Source organism: Acomys russatus, chromosome 11, assembly GCF_903995435.1.
Source record: "Acomys russatus chromosome 11, mAcoRus1.1, whole genome shotgun sequence".
NCBI classification, from domain to species: Eukaryota; Metazoa; Chordata; class Mammalia; order Rodentia; family Muridae; genus Acomys; species Acomys russatus.
The window spans coordinates 47,177,845-47,200,627 of record NC_067147.1 but is presented as its reverse complement, the minus strand read 5'-3'; the positions used below and the strand labels follow the sequence as shown (position 1 = coordinate 47,200,627).

The following is a 22,783-nucleotide window of genomic DNA, read 5'->3' as shown; positions in this document are numbered from 1 at the left end:
AACTGGGCACTTCTTTTGTCTCCTTCCCATCGTTGTTCCCTTGTAAAGAGACGGAAGAATACCAGTGTGAGGCGCTCGCCGTCCACCTTCTGCACGGCGCCTACTGGACGCACTCGCCATCATCATCCACGTGGTGGCCATCTGAAGCACCTGCTGTCAATCTTCTGCAAGGAGCCCACACCCATCTAAGCGCCCGCTGGCAACCCCTGGTGCTTTACCGCCAGCTTTGCACAAAACTTCCATGTTTCTACAGACGCTTAAAAAACAAAAAAACAAAAAAACAAAAAAATGCTTCAACTACTTCAATTCGGGAAGGCACTCTAACCTCAGGTTCCAGATCACTAACAGAACTGACACACGAGAGGCTGGAGAGAGGACGGCCCAGCAGTTAAGGGAATCCACTACCCTTGCAGAGGACCTGAGTTCAGTTCCTGGCACCCATGTTGGACAGCTCACCATCATCTGTTAACTCCAGCGCCAAGGGGATCCAAGGCACTGTTCTGGGCTCTGTGGGCACTGCACTCATACGCACAAACCCACACTCAAAACCCACACTCAAAAAACACACACACACACACACACACACAAAGAAAAGCTGGGTGTGGTGGCACATGCCTGTAATCCCAGCACAGGGAGGCAGAGGCAGGTAGAATTGCTGTGAATTTGAGGCCAGCCTGGTCTACAAAACAAATCCAGGACAGGCAAGGCTAAAGAAACCCTGGGGTGGGGGTGGGGGTGGGGGTGAGGATGACACAGAACAAAAGAAAACACAGAGGAAAGAAGAGAAAATAGAATTAACTGGTTAGCATAAGACTCTAAGCACTTCTAGTTAGAAAGGCCTTCTAGTTAGAAAGGCCGTATTTCCCTCTGGGCCAGATTATACTTCAAATGCAAATCAAAGGCACAGGACCATGAACCTATTTGTTGTTTTTCAGTATACAACCTGAAAACTGGAACATATATTTAAAACTGAGGAATATATAATATTTAGCATTCCTTCTTATCCTCAATTATACTACCATGAAAGACAGGGGCCCACAGTAGTCATTGACTTTTTTGTAGCTATATTTACAGAGAGGAGTGACAGTGACAACCAGAAACAGGGTGACACACAGGCAGGCATACATTCGAACACACACACAGGCAATGAACCTGATGCATCCGGTGTGCATAAAGTCTAGTGGGGAATGTCCAGCTGCCAAAGCCAGGACAAGTTAGCATTGAAGAGCCATAATGGGCAACCAGGGCCATTAGGAATTTTGTTTTTTAGCAACTGAAGATGAGCGTGGAGTGAATCCACCCGGGCATTTTGATTACACTAATTCTTAATGATGGGAGTAAGTGAGCGCCTTCCTTTGCCCAGGAACAAGCCTGCCTGTGGGGCCTGAACAGGACAGCTGGGCCTGAGGGCTGATGTCAGAGGGGCAGGAGGAGTTCTCAAAAGGCAACGGGCTCCAGCTGACAGAATTCTAAAGCCTCACTTAACAAGTGTCTAGTTACAGAAATGGAAAGGGCACACTCAAACAATAAAGATAACCTAGCATGCCTGTGGTGCACGCCTGTGATCCCAGCACTTGAAAGGACGAGGCTAGAGATCCGTGAACTGGGGGAACTATCGATAAATAGTGATAAATTAATAAATAAATAATAGTGTGTGTGCCCAGCACCCAGCAGGGTTACTGCCAACATTCTGAAGAGCTGCCTCTGAGACTTCGTTTTTCAAAAACACGTGTCCCTCACGTCAAAGTCTGACCTGGAGTTTGCTCACAAAAACAACAAACACATTTTAACTACAAACAATGACAATGCGTTCTCAGGGGCTGCAGAGCTGTATCCTCCCCCAAATTATTATTACTATTTTAGGTCACTCTTTCTGAGGACTCTGGAGAGGGAATAAATACCAGAGCCCAGAGAGAGACAGGGATCTCCACAAAAGGCGGCGGCTGCCCTGCTCCCTGCTGTTGCTCCTCGTTGCTAATGACGCAGTTTGATGAGAAGTTGGAGCTACCCTAAATTGAAGATTGGATTTGCTCCAAGGGACCCAAGGACCCCAAACAGCAGGAAGCAGCTAAAGAGAACTCCACCCCCACCCATTTCTCCACTAATGGGGGTGCTGGAAAAGGTTAGGGTAGGGAAGGCAGAAAGAGGCTTAAGGAACCCAAATAAAATAAGAGTTAAAAACTAGCACTTACATCTCTTTGGTCTCAGGGATCCCTCTGAAATATATACTTAAAAATGACCAGTCACTTCAGAGAAGCCACACTGTCCTATAAATAGGTGTCCAGTGGCCTTTGGGTGAAACATGCTAAGGCCTGTCATAGAGAACAGGTCAATTCCACGTGTCTGTCAGCAGCAACCTACAGCACAGTCTCTGTCAGCAAGCCTTTTATTTCAAAGCACTGTAAACAGAAGCGAACATCTAGAAAGCCATATTAAAGTAATTACACAGTTGGAAAAGCCTATTGGCAATAATTACTCTAAAAATCTTCCAGATGGAAAAAGGATTTCCACACTGGGAGGTTCTGAGTTTGAGTGCTCGACAAAGGACGTGCTAAATCCATTTAGGAGATAGACAGCAAGAGCCTGGAGGGCAAGGATAAACCCAAAGGCAGCCATTTCCTGTAGCTAGGAAGCCTCTTGGACATTTGCTGTGATGAAATGCCTGGCTGGTGGTTGGAGGGGACGTGTCCATCACACTGAAGGGTGTGGCAGTGGGCGTGTGAAGGGGCTTGCACCCTCAGGCAGAAAGCAGAGTGGGCTGAATGTTGGCACCCACATTCTCCATTTTAGCAATCCAGGACCCCAGGCCATGGGGACTGTGCCATCCAATCATGGTAATCAGTCTTCCTCCTCCTCTGTTAAGCCTATCTGGAAACGCTATCACAGCCTACCTCTTGTGCTCGCTCTAATGCTGACAAACTTTCAACCAACACCAACCATCACAACTGATGTCTAACAGGACACGTTTATAAAGCTGCAAAGCGAGCCCCACTTGGAGGTGAGCCGGAGATTCAAGCTATGTGCTGCACTGCCTTCAAAACCCCAAGACCCAGAAGACAATGAAGCAATTTGGTTGGTTCATCAGTTAAAAGAGTTTTGGTTTGAAAACATTTGGAGGTGGAGGGCATAGGTACGCCCCACTGAGGTATACCCTCAAAAATAGTCTATAGGTTCACCCCAATGTTAAGCAGGTAAACAACCACCAACCGCCTGAAGGTCTAAAATCCAAGCCAAACTTTGTAAGAAACTGTCTAGGATCCTGCTAAGTACCCCTGTGCCCAACAGTGAGAGTCGGACCGTTGTCCTAAGGCATTATCTGCTCTGTTCACTGTGACAGAGGGTGGACAAAGTCTCAGACTGCATACTACTTTGGGAGGAGAGGGTTCAGTTTAGTGTGTTATACAGTTCAACACTATTCTCTTTAGAAAGAAAAATCGGGGGTATGGATTTAGGTTTGTATTATCTGCATATTTAGATTTACAGATTATGGAAATAACCCATCCAGTTCTCCGACTGCATTTATAGGATGCTGGGAGATCATGAGTGATGTCCAAGCCATCTTGTGCCTGGAGTACCACAATCACTGCTTCCTAGGGCTCTTATGTATTTTCACTTTTTCCATATCTTATTTGAAAGGGCATTACTGTTACTGGAAAGGCAGTGGGCTGTGACAGGTGACTGGGAGGTCAATTACAAACAACACAACTTCTCACCCCAGAGATGAATTTTTTCTTTTGTTTTGTTTTTTGTTTGTTTTAGAGACAGGGTTTCTCTATATTATCTTGGCTGTCCTGGATCACTTTGTAGACCAGGCTGGCCTCAAATTCAGAGAGATCCATCTGCCTTCTCCCCAAGTGCTTAATGGCATGTGCCACAGCGCCTGGCTTCAGAGATGAGTCTTTACAGAGAAAATGAATCTCCTTGCTAGATTCTAATTTTTTAAAAGTTATTTATTATTATGTTTACAATGTTCTGCCTGTATGCACACCTGCAGGTCAGAAGAGGGCATCAGATCACATTATAAGATGGTTGCGAGCCACATGTGGTTGCTGGGAATTGAACTCAGAACCTCTGGAAGAGCAGTCAGTGCCCTTAACTGCTGAGTCATCTCTCCAGCCCCTCTAATGGTTTTTTAAAAACAGTTCAGCCAAATAGTAACAATAACGTGAGTTCAAGAAGAAAGAGGGTTCTTGTGTCGCTACAACTGAGGACACGGGTAAACACAAACTGTAGTTGTGTCCCTGCACTTCCAGAAACACCATACAGAATAAGCCATGTACTGGTGACATGGGCCACAGCCGGTGAAATTAACCTCCTCCCTCTTCTCTCTAAATCACAATGAAAATGATTTTTTTTTTTTTTTTTTTTTTAATTCTGCCAGGAGCCCCTGCTAATGACCGTCCTTGGCCACCTGTCTCATACAACAGCCACCTACTGGAATCAAATTCCATATACGCTCCAGCACTGCCTTTAGTCAATGACTAGGAAAAGAAAAAAAATCGAGAAAGGGAGTTTCCTGGGATGAATGGTCTTAACGCTAAAGCGTCTACACACCAAAGCTTCCTGGAGGAGCCTCTGTGTGAGGAGGTAAGAACCCAGCACAGTGTGACAAGCTGCCTCTATCTTCTTATAAAGCACCTCACTGCAGCACTCCTTCTCCAGGGTAATGAACGCGATCTGCGCGTGACGCTGGTCAACAGAAAATGCAAACACATGCTCCCTTCAATGACGTCGCAGCACCGACGAAGATGGTCTCCTTAGGAACAGCTACCCACTATCTCGGCATCTTATTTATCCTCAAATTAATAGGAATTAACATACAAGCTATCGACATAGAGCAGTGGGGTTCTCAACCTTCCTAATGCTGCGCCCCCTCAATGTTGTGGTGTCACCCCTAGCCATAAAATTATTTTCGTTGCTACTCCGTAACTGTTATTTTGCTAGTTAGGCATCATGATATAAATATCCGATATTTCGGGAGGGAGGGGGGGTGCGGGGGGGGGGGGCTCTGTGAAAGGGTCATGAGCTGCAGGTTGAGAACCACTGCCACAGAGGCTTCGCTACAACGACTACAGAGATGGTGGGACCCGATCCCTTCACTGCTTGCCTGTTAAGAGCACACCCTCGCTTCAGAGTCACAAATGTGAATGCAGAAGACCCACCTGTGACTCTGCAGACGTCTGTGACTCAACTGCAGACTCCATAGAGCGAGCCAAGCAGAAAGGAGTCTTCCACTTGATGGCTAAGCCCCGTGTTTCCACAACGCTAACCTGCGTGCAGCGGCCTCACCTGTGCTTTCTTAGCTGGTGCCCATCAGCCGTCTCTCGAAGGCTCAAGCAACACACCGCCGCCCTTCCTGAGCGGAGCCACCATCTCAAAGGTCTAAACCCCAGTATTTTTAAACGTCACGGGACCCAGGTGGACAACTGCATCGGTACACGTGAAACGAAACACTCTTGTATATAGCCATCTTTCCCGGGGCAGGAGAGGAAAGCGGAAGAAGAGACCAGCTTACCTGCATCAGTTTCCGAGAGAGCTCATTGGTGAGAAATTCCTCTTCCTTCTCGTAGTTGACGGCGAGGGTCTCCTTCTCCTTCTGCAAGGCCTGGATTTTCTTGAATAAAGTGTTGCTGATGAACTCTTCTTCCTGCTCAGCCCTGGCTTGCTGTTTGGAAAAATCAAAAGAACAGAACAGAAAACATGTGGTGAGGACGTGGAGCACTTCCTGAACGCAGCACAGCTCTTCCTTCTATAGGTGCCCAGTTTTAACGAGAGCGGTTTTGATCTGCGAGCCACCATACCCGTACACACAGGGCAGAATTCAGAAGAGACATGACATAAACTTCACTACGAGTCCAAGGGCCTCTGCGGACTATGGATGAGCCTTTTTTAAAATTCTGAGACAGGGCTTCTCTGTGTAGCCCTGGCTGTCCTGGATTTTGTAGACCAGGCTGGCCTTGAACTCAGAGATCCGCCTGTCTCTGTCTTCCCGAGTGCTGGCACTACAGGTGTGTGCCATCGTGCCCGGTTGTGTGATGATGCTTAAAAGTGGCAGGTCAAATTATCAAAAACTGGATTTCATGAAGCACTTCACATCAAAACATGAATACGCAAAGCCCCCCCTGACAGACGGGACCAGCCCTGACCAGTGAACACTCCCTCAATGCCACCGCCTTGAATGAACCCCGGCGCATCCGTGTGTCCACAGAGCTGTTACAGAGAGGCACCGAGCCCTCAAGGTGGGGTGATCGCCAAGGAAGGCATTACCGGGTTGAAAACCCACCGGTGGCACTCCACCAAAAGAGGCCAGGCATAATGCAGTGGGTGACAACACTCTTCCAAGGGTCATCTCTCCATCCCCCCAAAAGCTTTTAATAAAACATAAACCACTCCAGGAAGACCCCTTTTAGAAAGAATCAGACTCAAAGGAAAAGATACCAGCATTCTGGTGTGTTTATTCCACGTACACTCCTGTAGGTTTGTTATTTAACTTTGGAATGTTTTGAGTATGGCTGGGCCTGTGTGGATGTCTGCACCATGTGTGTGCAGCGTGCCCATGGAATCTGGAAGGCACTGTTATTAGCTCCCCTGGGACAAGAATTATCGGCTACTGTAGGCTACTGTGTGGATGCTGGGAATCAAACCAAGATCCCGGGAGAAGAGCTGCCAGTGCTCTTAACTGCTGAGCCATCTCTCCAGCCCCTTCGTTTATTATTTTAAATAGATATTTTAATTTTATTGTTGGCGTTTACAAGTAGAGAGAACACAGCCAAGTCCAGGGAGAGAAAGCAGCGGCCTAAAACCCACGCCCCTGCTGACACCAGGCAGCCAGAAGAACAGGAAAAAAGGAGTTGCTTGACACTACGTGGCCACCATCTTTACCATTAAAGGCCCCACAGCCACCTAGACAGATACCAGCTTCCCCAATACGTCCCGCCTCTCTGACCCTCAGTGGCAAGCACAACCCTAGCTCACCGCTCTCCCAATGACCCTAAAACATTTCTGCCAAATATGCTTGTTAATGCTCAGGCTGAAATCCTTAACTACACTGAAGATGCGCAGCCAGAGACGGGTCAGCACCCAAGTTCCCAGGAAAAGCCACTGTGGTTAACAGTCTAGGAGAATTGAGCCTCAAAGACTGTGTCAGCTAGCTGGAGTCCGCAGGCAGCAGAGGACACCAGGAGCAGACCCGGAGACCCTCCGGGGTTCCCTTACGTGCCTCTAACTTTACTAGCTTTTGGGAGGATCTCACCCTCTCTGCTACAGCCAAGGAAAATAGCTGAGAATTCAACATTTGTCTTTTAAGTCAGTATCTACGCTTCCAGGTTCAGAAACCTCAAGATCTCCCAGTCACGTGAGAGACAAGAATCCAAAGTATTTACAGACCTAGTCTAGAGGTCTAGGCCCACCATCTACCCAAGCGACTTGCTCTTCTGGTTCTGATCAACCTAGTCCGAGTCTCACTGCCCTAACGGTAGCTTCACCACAGCAGTAAAGGAGGCGCCACCCAGGCTGGGCTGGGAACCTCCTCCTTTGCATGTGGCCTACGGGGACAATGAGAACCTTCCAGCTCATGCTTCCAACACTGAATACTTGTGACACTGAAGACCGACCTTTAGGCTTCATCTATGTAGCGCTTCTGCCTCATCGGTTCATTATCAAGTTAAAGGGACGGCAGACTGGATGCCTCATAAACAAGAGCTCTGAAGATAGATGAGGGATTTGTGGTTGCCAACGAGTGGGGACTGGCATCAGCTCTGAAGAGACTAGCAGCCGCTGAAACCACGCCTCTTCTTTTAATTAAAAAAAAAAAAAAAAAAAAAAAGGACTCTCACAAAGAGGGTTTTAAACAATTAACAAAGTGTGTTCTATAGGGACTCTGTTTTATACACAGTTCTTTCCCGGGCAAAAGAGCAAGTTTTTAAGAAGAAATAAGCAGAGGGTGGATGGAGAGAGAGGGCTTGGCTGCTCCTCACACGCCACTGGGGTGGGAAGCTGGGTCTGTACAGACACAAGTAGCCACCATTTCAGAGCAGTCATTTATTGCCCGGCAAAGCCCTTGAGTAGAAAATGCTACTCTGAAACCCTGCTTTACAGTGAAGGATTGGCCTGCTGAAGACTACTCAGAAGCGGGGTGTCCTGGTGAATACCTGTAACCCCAGCATTTGGGGGCTGGGGCTGAAGCAGGATTACAATGGGTTCAAAAGGCAGTTTGAGCTACCATGTCTCAAAAGCCCGGTGAGGCTACCGGAGCTTATGGAACTTATGGAACGCCCCTTCAGCTAAGGTTTCCGGGCTGCTCTAAGTTCAAGTTGGGGCCGCCCTATTGGCACAGGCTAAGGAGGAGTTCACAACTGAAGACAATAGGTAAGATGTATTCGACACTGCCTCTGAGAACAGTGCTTTGAGAAAGTCTGACACGGCACCCAACCCTGATGGTCACTACATACAGAAGCCACACGCCACAGAACAGCCTGAGTCCATCTAATACTCCAGCAGGCTTTCCACCCACAGCATGGGGCATCAACTTCACCCGCGTCAACCTCAGTCTGTTTCTGTGCTTACACCCCAGTATCTAATCTGTACCCAGCCATCTTTGGAATGCATTCCCTACGAGAGAGAGGTCAGAAAGGAGACGACAGGCTGAAAGCAGACGGGAGAACAAAGACCAAGCTGGGGCACAGAGTCCCAAGACACCAACAGGTTGACAGAGGGAGACAATCAGGTTCCTTGTGAAATCTCATCCTCGGGTGACATCAGCTATTTCCCCAGTTATCCAAAACGTTGGAAAATCTCAGTGCCCCTGAGCGCGTCTCGGCTCAAAACACAAAACAACAACAACGGAAAAAAAATCAAACCTGAGTCTCCAAGCTGAACAAACAGATCAAGGTTTATCCATTACTGTGGGGACTTCTCAAATCTAAATGTAAACAAGCACATCGGCAACTTGAGGAAGAAAATCTTTATTGTATTTGTGTGTGTGTGTGTTTGTAGAATTGAATATTAAAACGAAAATGAAAAATGCACTACTCCGCTTTCATCCCCATATGAACCTCACTGCTTAGAAAAGAGGGCAGCTAAGTAACCCAGTCATGGTCTAGTGTCTGCACAAACACGGTGGTCTTTCCCATCAGGGACCAGCACTGCCTGTCAGTGTGAGAATGGACCATACAATCTCTCACCATCACCCTTTTCCTATCCTACCCAAAATAACCCCGGTATGACAGAAGATGAACACTAAAGAAAGGAAGAGGTGCATCAACTCCTTGGGGAAAGCGAGCACGGAGTGATCCGTGGATGGGACCTTCCCGAGTTACCACCGCGGAGATTTGACGTAGAGCCCACAGTGACCGGCTAGCATCTCACACTGTAACCAGCGGCATTCTGGAGAATGAGGACAAGCTACCACCATAGCATTCACTGCTGGTAATCCTGAGAGCCTGAACGAATCAGAACCACACGACTTCATATATAATACGTGCCGAACCCAATAAAAAGCAGAGCATTTCCCCAGAGTCTTGAAGTACAGGAGGACATGTCCTTGGCCGCAGGGCCAGGTAAGGCCCATCATCAGGGCACTGTTCAAGTGCTGAGCAGCAGGACTCAGTGCACTGACTTAAGAGTATTACCTTGACACTGGCTAGCAATTCTTCTTAGTAACTGAGAGTCATGAAGTGTCTAGTGCTTAGGAGTCCAGGCAGGATCCGTTTACGACTGCAATTTAAATTTAGTATTATTTTTAAATATACTATTCTAATTATTTAAAATTATTATTATTCTGGGACTGGAGATAGTTCAGTAGTTAAGAGCACTGGTAGCTTTTTCAGAGGACCTGGGTTTGGAGGACCATTTGTAACGCCAGTTGCAGGGTGTCCAACGACTTCTGAACACATCAGACACATAAGTGGTACACAGACACACATACACCCACCACCGCACCTCCTCCTTATCATCATCATCCATTTTAAACTGCTATCCCGTTGCCTAGCCACTAATGATAAAATTTTAACTGTTGGAGGCCTCTGGAGGGGAGCGCTTGTGCCCTATTATCAAGCATGTACAGGTCAGAGGACAAACTGTGTCCATCTTGTGGGTACCAGGGGTCAGATCAGATTCTCAGTCTTGGCAGCATGCCCCCTTATTCCCTGAGCCACCTAAATCCAAAAAGGCTTAAAGTCTTACTCAGCAGTTGGGGAACTGGGGAAGGGACTGAGTTTGAGGTGAGCCTGGGCTACATAGAGTGAGTTCGAGGCTATCCTGGGCTACAGAGTCTGACTTTGCCTCAAAAGATTAACAACAATACCAAATTTAGAAAAATCTTAGTTTGAAAAGCATACTGTTGGGGGCAGCAAGAACCACCCAGCAAGTGTTGTCGGCAGGCAACCGGGTTAAAATGCCCGTTCTTTCTAAACCATCATTTGCAGGGTGCAACTTGCATTTACTGACTGCCCTGGCAGATCAGATGCTGAGAATTTAATAGGATCCCTCGAGACCGACAGCTGGCGGGGCTTATGGGATTAGTTTACATGCTGGTTAGACCAATAGGTTTATCAACACAAACCACTTTTCTGCAGAAATCTGTTTAAGGAGAGTGTCACAGACACCAAACACAAGCCAGGCGTACAGCCATTCTAACGCAATACTCAAGGGGAGGATTACAATGTCTCACCTGTCTGTACCAGCTGCGTACGCTCCCTCCCCATCCTGCACACTAGTCTGCTGCAAAAGCAAATAAAAGTATTTATTAACTCTATCCCAGGAGAAAGACAGACACAGACACACAGAGAGAGAGAGAGAGAGAGAGAGAGAGAGAGAGAGAGAGAAAGAGAAGAGAGGAGAGGAGAGGAGAGGAGAGGAGAGGAGAGGAGAGGAGAGGAGAGAGAGAGAGAGAGACAGACAGACACTTCTTGAGCAATGGCCACAGTGCCCCTGTGCTCCAACTCTCTCCCAAGCCACGGTTATAGGACTGTAGGACAGGAAGACTAACAAGGCCTATGCTTGCTTCCCAGTTAACGAGAAGTCTGAGATCTTGAGACTAACAGGAACCTAATAGTTAGCAAGTTTTATCAGCCCGAGGGTGAACGACAAAGAATTATAGAGAAAGGCTAGTATCCCCACCACCTCCACAGCCAGTCCACAGCCGGGACAGGAGCATAGTCTCCTGTGCACATGATGCAGTGTGTGAAAAGAACCCAGCTCTGCACGCACATCTCACCCTACCATATGAACTCAAACGCCCTCAAATTCACGAGTGACTCCAGATGAGAGCCTTGCTTACCTGTGTGTGTATATCACAAACCTATGCACTACACTGGTCTAACAGTTTGGTGACAAACAGACCACATTGAGTGGGAGGTTCACATTCAGTGTGAAACCCCAGTAGGGGCTACCTGTTTCACACGGTAGCTATGTGGCCATTTCTGTGTGGCCCCAGTGGGCTCACGTCTGCTTCAAGGCATTGTTTTCTCCCTTATTCCATGAAAAATGTCACCTCCCTCTGAGGTGGTGTTAGGACACAATGAAATAATTTGGTTGGGCTGGGGAGATAGCTCAGCTGGTAAAACGCTTGCTGTGTGTTTGTGTGTGGGGGGGGGGGCAGTGGACAGAGAGAGAGAAGAGGAGGGAAGGGAGGGAGTGTGGAGAGAGGAGAGGGAGAGAGGGAGGGGGAGAGAGGGAGGGGGAGAGGGAGAGGAAGAGAAAGAGAGAGAGAGAGAGAGAGAGAGAGAGAGAGAGAGAGAGAGAGAGAGAGAGAGAGAGGCAGGCAGGCAGGCAGGCAGGCAGGCAGGCAGGCAGGCAGGCAGACAGACACTGACTGACTCTGACTTTGTTCCAAAAAATAAGGTGGATCTGGGGCCTGGTGGCACACACCTCTAAACTCAGCCCTCAGGAGGAAGAGGCAGGTGGATCTGTGAAGTAGAGGTCAGCCAGGTGTACAGTGCCAAGTTCCAGGCCAGGCAGGGTCATATAGTGAGACTCCATCTTAATAGGTAAATAAAATAAAATAAATAAGGTGGGCCGGCCATGATTACACACACAAAAAAATACGCAGCTCGCCACAGTACCTCAGTTTTCTTAGAAAAATAAAAATGTTTCCACACAAAATTCACAAATGTTCACAGTAGCATCATTCACAAAGGCCAAGAAGTAGAAACTACCTAAGTGCCCATCTACAAGCTGTCATCCCATCACCAAGAATGAGGTCAGGACCCATACTACAACACCAAGGACAGAAGGCAGTCATAAAGGCCACCTGCCGTAGGATACCAAACCCAAGCAAATCTGCACAGACAGAAAAAAGAACAACGGGACGACAGGACTCTCTGCTTGGGGTTGACCTGTAGTGCCATCCCCATGACCTGGGCAAAGAACTACCTGAGGGCCAAGCAGGTACCTCTCTCCTGCCGAAGACACATGAGCTTTGAGGCACGGTTTTGGCAGGAAAGAGGAAGATGCACAAAAAAGGCTGTTTTCGGGGGGGCCGTACCTCCTACCAGTCCTGAGGAACTGAGAAGCCAACTCAGCCTTGACAGTGTGTCTGGCCATGAGGAGCAACCCACCATGATCCACAGCTCTCCCCAGACACTGCAGGCCAGGAGCAAAGCCCCACTCCTTCCCCAGTGCTTAGAAGGTGGAAGCTGAGGACTAGGAGAGTGAGTGCCACAGGCCCTGAGCACAGGGCGACACAAGAATCTACAGTCTGCAGGGACAAGGAAAGAAATAATCCCAGCGAGCTACAGCAGCCGGCCTAGCTGCTGCTTCCACAGATCCAGCCTTAACCGGATACCCAAACAGAGGAAGTGGTGTGGTGTGACCAGCACTGACTTCAGAACACGCACAGGGTTTACCATTCACTCAGGAATGACAAAAATCAGAAAAAAAAAAAATCAAGCACAAAAAACAAACAAACAAACAAAAACACTACCAAGTCATAAAACTGTCAGTAGGAAAGAAAGATCTAGATCTGACCTTCCAGATAAAAGAACTGGGGTGTTTACAGCAGCAATGACAGAAGACTTAATAACCTAGCAGAAGAGGGAATGTCAAGGAGCCAGAAGCAGGGGGAATCTCAGTTGACTTAAAGAAATTAAAATTCAGAGGGAACACTAGGGACAGGTCCCCAGAATCAGAATCAAGGGGTCATCCTCCTGGGGGTAGGGTGTGAGCAGGGATAGGAAACCCTAGTCACTTCCCCAGGGCGTGTCCCCCACCCACCTTCCCAGGGCAAGGAAGATACTACACTAACAGGATTCCAAAAGGAAAATGATGCAAGGAGGCTGCACTGCCAACTGTCAGAATGACCAAACGTACAGTCACAACCATCCTCATAAGCAAGCACGAAAGTGCACATTAAGGCCACTACCTGCACATGCTAGATTGGTGAAAATTAAGACATTTAATAAACATCAAATTTTGACAAGAACAAAGACCTATGGGGATTCTGGATGTAATGCAGCTGGCAGTGTCAAATGGTCCAGGTGTTCTGAAAAGCTAAGTACCGTGATTCTCTCCAGGGTACCAAGTCCACTCTGGATATCTGCCTGGAACAATCTTGCCCCGTACACCAAGAAATAACTTCTATGGACACATAAAATACCATGACACCTCAAATACCTTGTCAGAACAGAAATGGCAGCTTCAAAAGAACTGAAAGGCAATGGAGTCCTAAGAAACATGGCTAAATACATCACGAAGCAACCGAAGAAACAGTGCAGAATCAAAGAAGCTACGGAAGAGAAGCTCGCTTCTTCAGTCAAGTTAAGCAAACAAAAAGGCAGACGTGAGGGGCTGGAGGGCTGGTTCAGCACTCTTGCACTCCCTCTCTCCCTTTCCCTCGAAATAAAAATAAACTGGGCACGGTGTCGCACGCCTTTAATCCCAGCATTCAGAGGCAAGCGGATCTCTTAAGTTCCAGGCCAGCGTGGTCTGCAGAGCGAGTTCCAGGACAGCTAGAGCTGTTACACAGAGAAATGCTGTCTCGAGAAAACAAGAAAAACCAAAGCAACAAACAAACAAACAAACAACCCGGAAGACCTGAATGCAGACTGAGGACTAGGGGGGAATGAAAGGATCTGCTGACGGGAAAATAAAGAGTGAGTATTATGTGAATGCATTTCAGACAGGTGTGTGGAAGTGTCACAATGCAGTCTTAGTTAGGGTTCCTATTGTGGTGATGAAACCTCAAAGACCAAAGGGCTTATTTGGCTTACATTTCCCTGTGAAACTGTTCATCACCCGAGAAAGTCGGGAACTCAAACAAGGCAGGAACCTGGAAGCACGAGCTGACGCAGAGGCCATGGAGGGGTGCTGCTTACATACAGGCTTGATCCCCATGGCTTGTTCAACCTGCTTCCTTATATAGCACTCTGGACCACCAGCCCAGGGATGGTCCCAGCCACAGTGGGCTGCCCTCCCTCCCCCTCCCCAAATCACTAATTAAGAAAATGCAACCTGGCTGGGCAGTGGTGGCAGCAGTGGTGGTACATGCCTTTAATCCCAGCACTTGGGAGACAAAGAGGCAGGCAGAGGCCAGCCTAGCCTACAAAAGCAAGTCCCAGACAGCCACGGCTACACAGAGAAACCCTGTCTCGAAAAACCAAAAGAAGAAGGGGGGGGAGGGGGGAGGGAGAGGGAGAGGAGGGGGAGGAGGGGGAGGAAAATGCAACCCAATCTCATGGAAACACTTTCTTAATTGAGGTTCCCTCCTCTCAGATGACTTCAGTTTGTGTCAAGCTGACATAAAACTATTCCAGCACACTTGCTAATTAAAAACTGTCATTTTATTTATTCTAATTCCTTCTTTATTGCTGTGATAAAACACCCTGATCAAAAACAGCTTAGGGGAGGAAAGGGCTTGCTTTACTTAAAGTTCTTGGTCCTATGCTAACCGTGAGGGGAGTTAGGGCAGGAGCTCAAGAAGAAAGTGAAGAGACTACAGGAAGTACCCAGGACCACCTGTCAGGAAATGAAGCTGCCTACAGTGGGCTGGGCACGCCAAGTAACACACACAAACAGACTTGTCAACAGGTTGCTCTGATCTGGGCAATCCCTCAATCAAGACTCCCTCCCTCGGGTGACTCCAAACACTTAAAGCTAACCACTGACCCGTACACATTTGATAGAAAAAAATTTATTTTATCTGAACAAAACTGCTAATGTACCACATCAAACGATGGCATTGCTAGACTCTTAAGAACAGAGCTGTGTTGAAGAAGCAAGTGGATCCTTTGGTCTACCACCCCGTGGCTCTGGGCTCGACTTGAAATCCTGACCGCCCACTGCCTCAGCCTGCCAAGCACTGGGGCTACAGGCATGCAGGACCACACTCCGCCTCTACCTTTTCTTTATACCAGAAATGCAGTAATTACATGTCAAGTCATGTCAGACAGGCAGAAAAAGAGACACCTATCTCATAACATAATAAGATGTGAAAACGTTCCGACTTCCCATTGCCGTGACACTTCACAGGCTTCCAGCATGACATTCCCCATCCTGACAGTTACACAACACGCTGGCCCGTGCTTGGAGCGTCATCTCTACTATGCTTTAAGGGAAACACACCACCTTATCAATACTTGACAAGTTTTTAAAAAAATGTTCTATGTGCATGTCAGTTAGATTAACAGTTTCCACTGCAGTCTAACTTTAACTCAACTCCCCAGGTCAGGTTTCAAAAACCATACCGCAGAGTGACTGAGTTACTGTATGAGAAAAGGGAGTTTTCGTTCCACTTTAAATACAGACCCACCTGCCGCTGTGGTGACCAGTCAGATGGGAGGTTACTGCTTTAGTCCCTAACAACACAAGATGTTCCTCCCAAATAAGCCTTCTCCCCAGGATAGCTGAACCCCTCCCCTCACAGGGTGATGCTGGCTGCTGCCCTTCCAGCTGGCACAGAAAGGTAGCTCAAACTGACCCAAGTTCTACTACAGTGTGAAGAGCTGCCCAACCCTGATAACGTCTGAGGTGTGAAGAGATAAGAAGGTGTCACAAGACCATCACCCCTCGCGCCTGAGCCAGCCCCCCGAGAACCACTCTATCATCCTGCCTCCTAACCACGCCCAGGATCTGAGCAACAGCAAGGGCATGCTGTAAGCTGGCTGCGGCAACTTCAGCTGAAGTGACCAAGATCAAAAAGCAAGATCAAGGTGCAGGAAGCATCAGATTCTTGAAAAGAAGCCATATTGATGGCAGATGGGCAAGCAATTGACGGTGGTGTCTACAGGCACAAACACCTGCAAATGCACTGGTGGTGGTGGTCATCTCCCTACTGCTGGCCACTCCGGTCAGTCGTTTCTGAAGCTTCTGCCACGTTGTTACAAAGACAAGGCTGAAACAGTATCCTACACTGTCCTAACTGATCCATCCAGCCCTGGGTATCCATTTCAACCAATGGCTGTTTCCTGTGCTTGCTCTGAGTCTCTAGAGGCGTGGCTTCAGGGCGTTGACTTCCAGAGACAGCGACCCCTCTGACTTTGGCTTAACAGACAGCTAGCTGGTGTTCTGTAGGTTTGTGATGCTCTTTGTAGTCTTCCTGATGGGGAGGAACGAAGACTGATCCGTGTTCTCAAGGATAAACTTCTGGGTTCACGTGAAGGTATTCTTCTGGTTGGACATCAGAGTACAGGGTCAGACTAAATTACCTCCTTGAGGCTCTGAGTAGTCTCGTGTGTGTGTGTGTGTGTGTGTGTGTGTGTGTGTGTGTGTGTGTGTGTGTTTTCCATTGGAGGGAGGGTACAACATCCCAGATTTAGGGGTGGAGAGGTAACACAGAGTAGAGGCTCAAGGGTTTCCTGGAAAGCTTGCTGCTTGGAGCAATGGATTAAGGTGGTCCTGAATCCCATAAATACTATTCCCCAAAGACTAAAAACCAAGAGCTGCAGCCACTTGGCCAAGAACTCGGCCAAGCTGCCTGGCACTCTAGCTAGGCTTTCAACCTTGTCACACTTCCTGAGGTGACGTGTCTGAAGGATCTGCTGGGCCAACCCACCAGCAGTGTTACATTATCCACCCCGCTTGCTTGGGATTATTTCCATATTCCACTACCAGTTATGGGATGAAGTGTGTCCCTCCAAAGAGATAGGTCAAAGTCCTAATTCCCAAGTACCAGTGAGTGGTGAGGGTGACCTTATTTGGAAATAAAGTCTCGGCAGATAAAGTTGAGATGAGGTCATTAGGGTGGGCCCTACTGTAACTCCTGATGTCCTTAACAAGGGAAACCAGAAACTGGAGGAGAGGAGGGGTGAAGGGCAGCAGCACTGTAGCTAGAGACAGGAGAAACCGGGACAAACTAGCAGGGATTCCCTGAAGGCTAAGAAACCGCCCTGCATTCGCAACTGTCTGTAACTCCAAGATCTGACATCCTCACACAGACATGGATGCAGGCAAAACACCAAGGCACATAAAATTAAAATAAATAGATTTTTAAGAAAGAAAAGAAAAAAGATAAAAAGAAAGAAAAGAAGAAAGAGAAAGAAGAAAGAAAGAAAGGAAGAAAGAAAGAAAGAAAAGAAAGAAAGAAAGAAAGAAAGAAAGTAAGTAAGTAAGTGCCCTGGCCAGTATCTGGCCATAGGAAATTAGCTTCCACAGCTGGGTGGAGAATGCAGATCTGTTGGAATCACTAAGATGAGAGGACACAGTCTAACACCACTTGGGCAAGTAGCCTGCACCACAAAACAGCATGGGAGTGCACACATGTACACACATGTACACACATGTACACACATGTACACACACACACACAACTAACATGTAAGAAGCTACAGGAACAACTCAACATACTTTATCCTTAAGATCCCAAAGGAACCTCCAGATTTCATGCAAGCATCTATAAATGCATCTACCCTAATTCTTTGGAGGTTTTATAATAAACTGGAGGAAGGTTTGTTTAGCCTCAAAAATTGGAACAGTTGCAACCATCTAAGTACTTCTTATGAAGAGTCAGTGTTCCCACAACTCAGTGGTGGTGTGGCACTTACACAGATGCAACCTGCATCCAGCATGCTGCAGCACAGCCCCCGGCTGGCACGCTGAAGGAGATAAAGAGACAGTAGTTGCTGGCCAAGTTCCTTCCTTACACGTTTACCTGGCAAATAAGTCCAACAAATCAACTACACCACAAGCACAGTACCATAGTAAAATGAGAGTAAGAGGGAGGACATTACACTCTGCCTAGGAAGGTAACTAAGGGGCAATCTGGTGTCCTTTTAGTTCTGAAAATATCTTATGGGAGTTCAGCTTGCCTCCTGTTCTCCAACCTAGCCAAGCAATGGAGCTCTAGTCATTTACTCATCTGTTGGGGGGGAGGGGGCCGAGCTCTATGTGAATGAGGGTGTGAGTGCATATGTACGTATGCTAAGGTCAGAGGTTGACACTAGGTTTTGTGTGTGTGTGTGTGAGAGAGAGAGAGAATGTGTGTGTGAGTGTGTGTGTAGTGTGCAGAGTTGTATGTGTATGTGGGTGTGAGTGCACATGTATGTATGCTGAGGTCAGAGGTTGACACTGTGTGTCTTCCTTGATCGAGTGATCACATATTGAAGCTGGGTCTCTCATTTGAACCCAGAGCTCACCAATTCAGATGGTCTTGCCAGCCAGACTACCCCATCTGCCTCCACATGCACAGTGTACATCATCAGTAGGAGAAACGATGCTATAGGGCTGCAGAGAGAGGGAACCGCATGCCACGCTGAGTGCGAAGGGTCGGAGTTGATGAGCCAAGCCGCAGTTGAAGCTCAACTAACAGAGCCGGCATCTGCAGTCCCCATGCTCACCTGAGGTGGGAGGTGCAGAGAAAACAGAATCCTTAGATGCTAACAGGCCAGCTCCCACAAAGAAGGTCTAGAAGGCAAGGGCACACACCTGGGTTGTGATCTGAGGCATACATGCAACTGCGCGCGCGCGCGCACACACACACACACACACACACACACACACACACACCCGTAAACGTACAAAAGAGATCATATAGATTGACTGAGTGATAAACAGATGGAAAATAGACAGTCAGACGAGACAGGCTGACTGACTTTAGACAGATAAGATTTTAGACAGACAGTCTGCTCATCTGAAAGGACCAGGACAAACTCCCCAGGAGTGAACCAGGACATCTGGGTCAACTTTCTAACTGGGAGAGGAAAAAAAAAAAAAAAGTCATACGGAGATGGCAGGGAGTTAGAAGACAGTAAGTTCCAAGATTCATGGCCAAGGGAGCTTCCCAGACAACTTCCTCCTACCTCGGAAGGCATGCCAGACACTGGACTTACACTTTCAAGCTTCCTGTGACAAGCAATCCCAAGTCCAAGCTTGTGTCTCTCAGGGAAGCAAACGCTGGGCAGTGACTCTTTAGTTACGACACCATGGAGTCTGAGTGTCTGTCGCTGCCTCCTAGGCCTTGCAGCCCTGGTGATCTTTGGTGTGTGGTTTTCTAAAACAAGTGGTCCTCTTAGTGCAAAATTCCTGCTTCTCAGTTTCGTGTTTCAGACAGAGTCAGTGGTACCAGATTACCCCACACACCTACCATGCAACAGGAAGGAGCGTATTCCCCATCATGCAAAGCGTACTGTTATTTTGAAAAAACTGGCCTACATAACATACCTGCCTAAATAGAAAAGTCAGTTCTACACGTGAAAACATGATTTTAAAACTCCCAAGAAGTGAGCCAGGCTGTGGTAGTGCACACCTTTAATCCCAGCACTCAGGCGACAGAGGCAGGAAGCTCTTTGTGAGTTCGAGGCCAGCCTGGTCTACACAGTGAGTTCTAGGACAGCCAGGGCTATACACAAGAAACCCTGTCTCGAAAAACAAGACAAAACCTCCAAGAAACAATACAATTCACAGCACCAAACATGTGCAAGCAGCACACATGCGCACTGACACATCCTTTCACACGTCTTGTTTTACTATCATCCATATGAGAATGTAAGAGCTGGGGGGGGGGGGGGATGGGCGGAGTGCTATGAAATGCTGCCAACCTGCACAAGACCTCATGCCAACGAGGTCAGCCACATTTCAGCAGGCAGCACAAAACTGGACTCACTGCTTTAGAAAGTGAAAGAAAGATGGGCCATGGTGCACGCCTAAAATCCCAGCGCCCAGGAGGCAGAGGCAGGCGGATCTCGGTGAGTTCGAGGACAGCCTGGTCTACAAAGCAAGTCCAGGACAGCCAGGGCTATTACACAAAGGAAACAAACAAACAAACAAACAAAACAAAACAAACAAAAAAAAGAATAACAAGAAAGTGGGGAGGATGACATTATGATGCCGCGGTGAGGAGCATGTCTTACGGAGAATGAGAGAGGAGCTGGGGGTTGGCAGGCTCGTGATAAGCTGCATCCATGTATGAGATTACTAAGGAACAAACAAAAGCCATCAAAAACCGTAACCCCATACTGAATGCCCAGAATACTCACCGCCCTCACTACTCACTCACCTACCATGGAACTTTCTGGCATCCTTGAGAAGCTGCTCTGCCTACAAAGAACACTGAGCTCTTTCCACCAAGTTCCACCAAACTTACAGGTGATCACCAGGTTACATAAACGTTATCTGTTAATTGGGGGGGGGGGGGGAGGAGTATGAAGTAAAGCTACCCCAAATAGCCCGGCTTCCGGTCTACACAACAAAAAGCTGAATGCCCCACATTTAATTTATACATAGGAAACCTGAATAAACTGTTAGCAGAGTGGGGTGGGCAGAACACTCGCCTCGTCTGTGAAGCCAAGTTGGATGCCCAGCACAGCAGTAACAATTTTTTTTTTTTTTTGCATATTGCCAACATAGTGATGTCTTTTTTAAAAAATATCCAACCTAAGAAAGCTTATCTAGAATAAGTGGATAATTTAACATTAGGTGACCCATTACATTTGCTGACACTCAGATTTTTTTTTTTTTAATAAATAAATACCCCAGGATAGGGAACATGTGTCACAACCTTAGTCCTAACAGCAAACTGGATCACGCAGGCACTGCGTCCCACCGTCTCCCAAAAGCTTTCACCAAACAACTTTACTCGGGTACTCCCATGTGAGTCGGGAGGAGGATGCCTGCTACCGTCAGCACCCTTCAGCACGGTACAGACCGTCCCAGCCGAAGCAATAAAAAGTAAACAAACAACAAGTGCATCTTATGTGAGGGTTAGAGCCAAGGTCGGCATGAAAAGCAGATCGTGACGGGGAGCTGGGCTACAGCTGGGGAGTGGGCGCAAAGGGTCCTATTCTATTTTAAAACAAACAAACAAAAAGAAAACAAGCTGGCATCAGTGGGAAGGAACAAGAAGCTGCCGTGGGACTAAGTAGAGCACCTGCCACATAACCATCGGAATCTTGAGTTTGAACCCCAGAACGCATGTCTAAGGCGAGGTGTGGTAGCTGCACCTATAATCCCAGAACTGGGGAGGTGGAGACAAGCTGGTTCCTGGGACTTGCTGGCCGGCCAGCCTAGCCTACCCGGTGAACCCCAAGTCCCAGTGAGATAACGTCTCAGAAAGACTAGTTCCTGACACACGCTATTAAAAGACTGACCTCTGGTCTCCACATTTACAGGCATGTAAGTGCAGAGGTCTACTTGGGCCTGCACGTGCACACACACCACTGATACTGTTACACTACTGTGTGCAACAAGATTAACTCTGGGCTTACACACTCAGGGAGTAGGAGAGAAAACAAAACAGGAAGGCGAACACTGTTTAAATAACTACTCTCTCTCCTGCCTAGTCCCTGTTAACACCAGAATATGTTAAGTTACGCATACTATACTATGCATGAAAGACTGGAAGATGCTAGAGATGAAGGAGACAGAAGACACAGACGTGCTACCTTTAAGGAAAGGGACTCCCATCCCCAGCCCTCCCCTTGTTCATTTCGTCTGCCCTTGTTCATTTCGTCTGCCCACGTTGCCTTGGACTTTGGGTCAAATGCCCCAAGCATTTTCTACCTTCTTCCTCTTCTTTTACATTGCATTCCGAGGCAAGGCACATCATTCCTGCCCACTCGTTCTGTACCTCTGAGACTGGAGAGCCACACAGCTGGCTGCAGCTCACGGGGAAGACCGTACCACATGAACAAGCATCTGTGTACCGCAGAGGAGGTACCCGAAACCAAATGGCTTAATGCTGCCAGAACGCAGTATTGAGGCGTGGGAGGTGATAGCTGGCCATGGAAAAGGGCTTGCCATGCAAGCATAAAGACCCAAGTTCAATCCCTGGCACCCTCATAAAAAAAAAAAGTCTGACATGGTCTAGTGTACACCAACACACCAGCACCAGGAAGGAAGGCAGAAACCAGAGGAATGCTAGCCAGCTAATTTAGCCACTTTGTGTACACACACACACACACACACACACACACACACACACACACACACACAAACACATAAAGAAACCAACCCTGGGAAAGCATGCACACTCTCCATTCCCAGCCATGGTGAGAGAAGCGCAGGATCTAAAGGGGCACAGAATGATGATGCCAGAGAAATCACATTTCCCACATTCTAAAACTACCAACAGCACTCTAACAATGCTTACAACCCTAGCGTCTTAAGTAGATTTTCTGGGCAGTGTAGGTACCGAGATCTAATTTTAGCCCAAACTGGGTGCCCATGGTACAGCCACAGACTGTATTGGAGATCCGATCTCGAATGGGAAAAGGGAAATAATACAGAAGACACTGAGGGAGAAAGACTGGGCAGTAGGGAGGGGAACACCCTGTACAGCCTGAGTGTGATGATATCTGGCTGAGATGACGACAGGGAGAGCAGTGTCCGGGGCCTTGGGACTGTTCCGGTTTGTGAC

At 47.8% G+C, this 22,783-nt stretch overlaps 1 protein-coding gene across 1 annotated transcript in view; it reads right to left on the bottom strand.

Annotated features, from left to right (window-relative positions):
- Positions 1-22,783, bottom strand: part of Ccdc6 (coiled-coil domain containing 6) — a 93,130-nt gene that overhangs the window by 43,368 nt on the left and 26,979 nt on the right. The window contains exon 2 of the mRNA XM_051152497.1: positions 5,516-5,665. Coding sequence (XP_051008454.1) covers positions 5,516-5,665 — 150 coding nt within the window. The remainder of the gene's footprint in view (positions 1-5,515; positions 5,666-22,783) is intronic.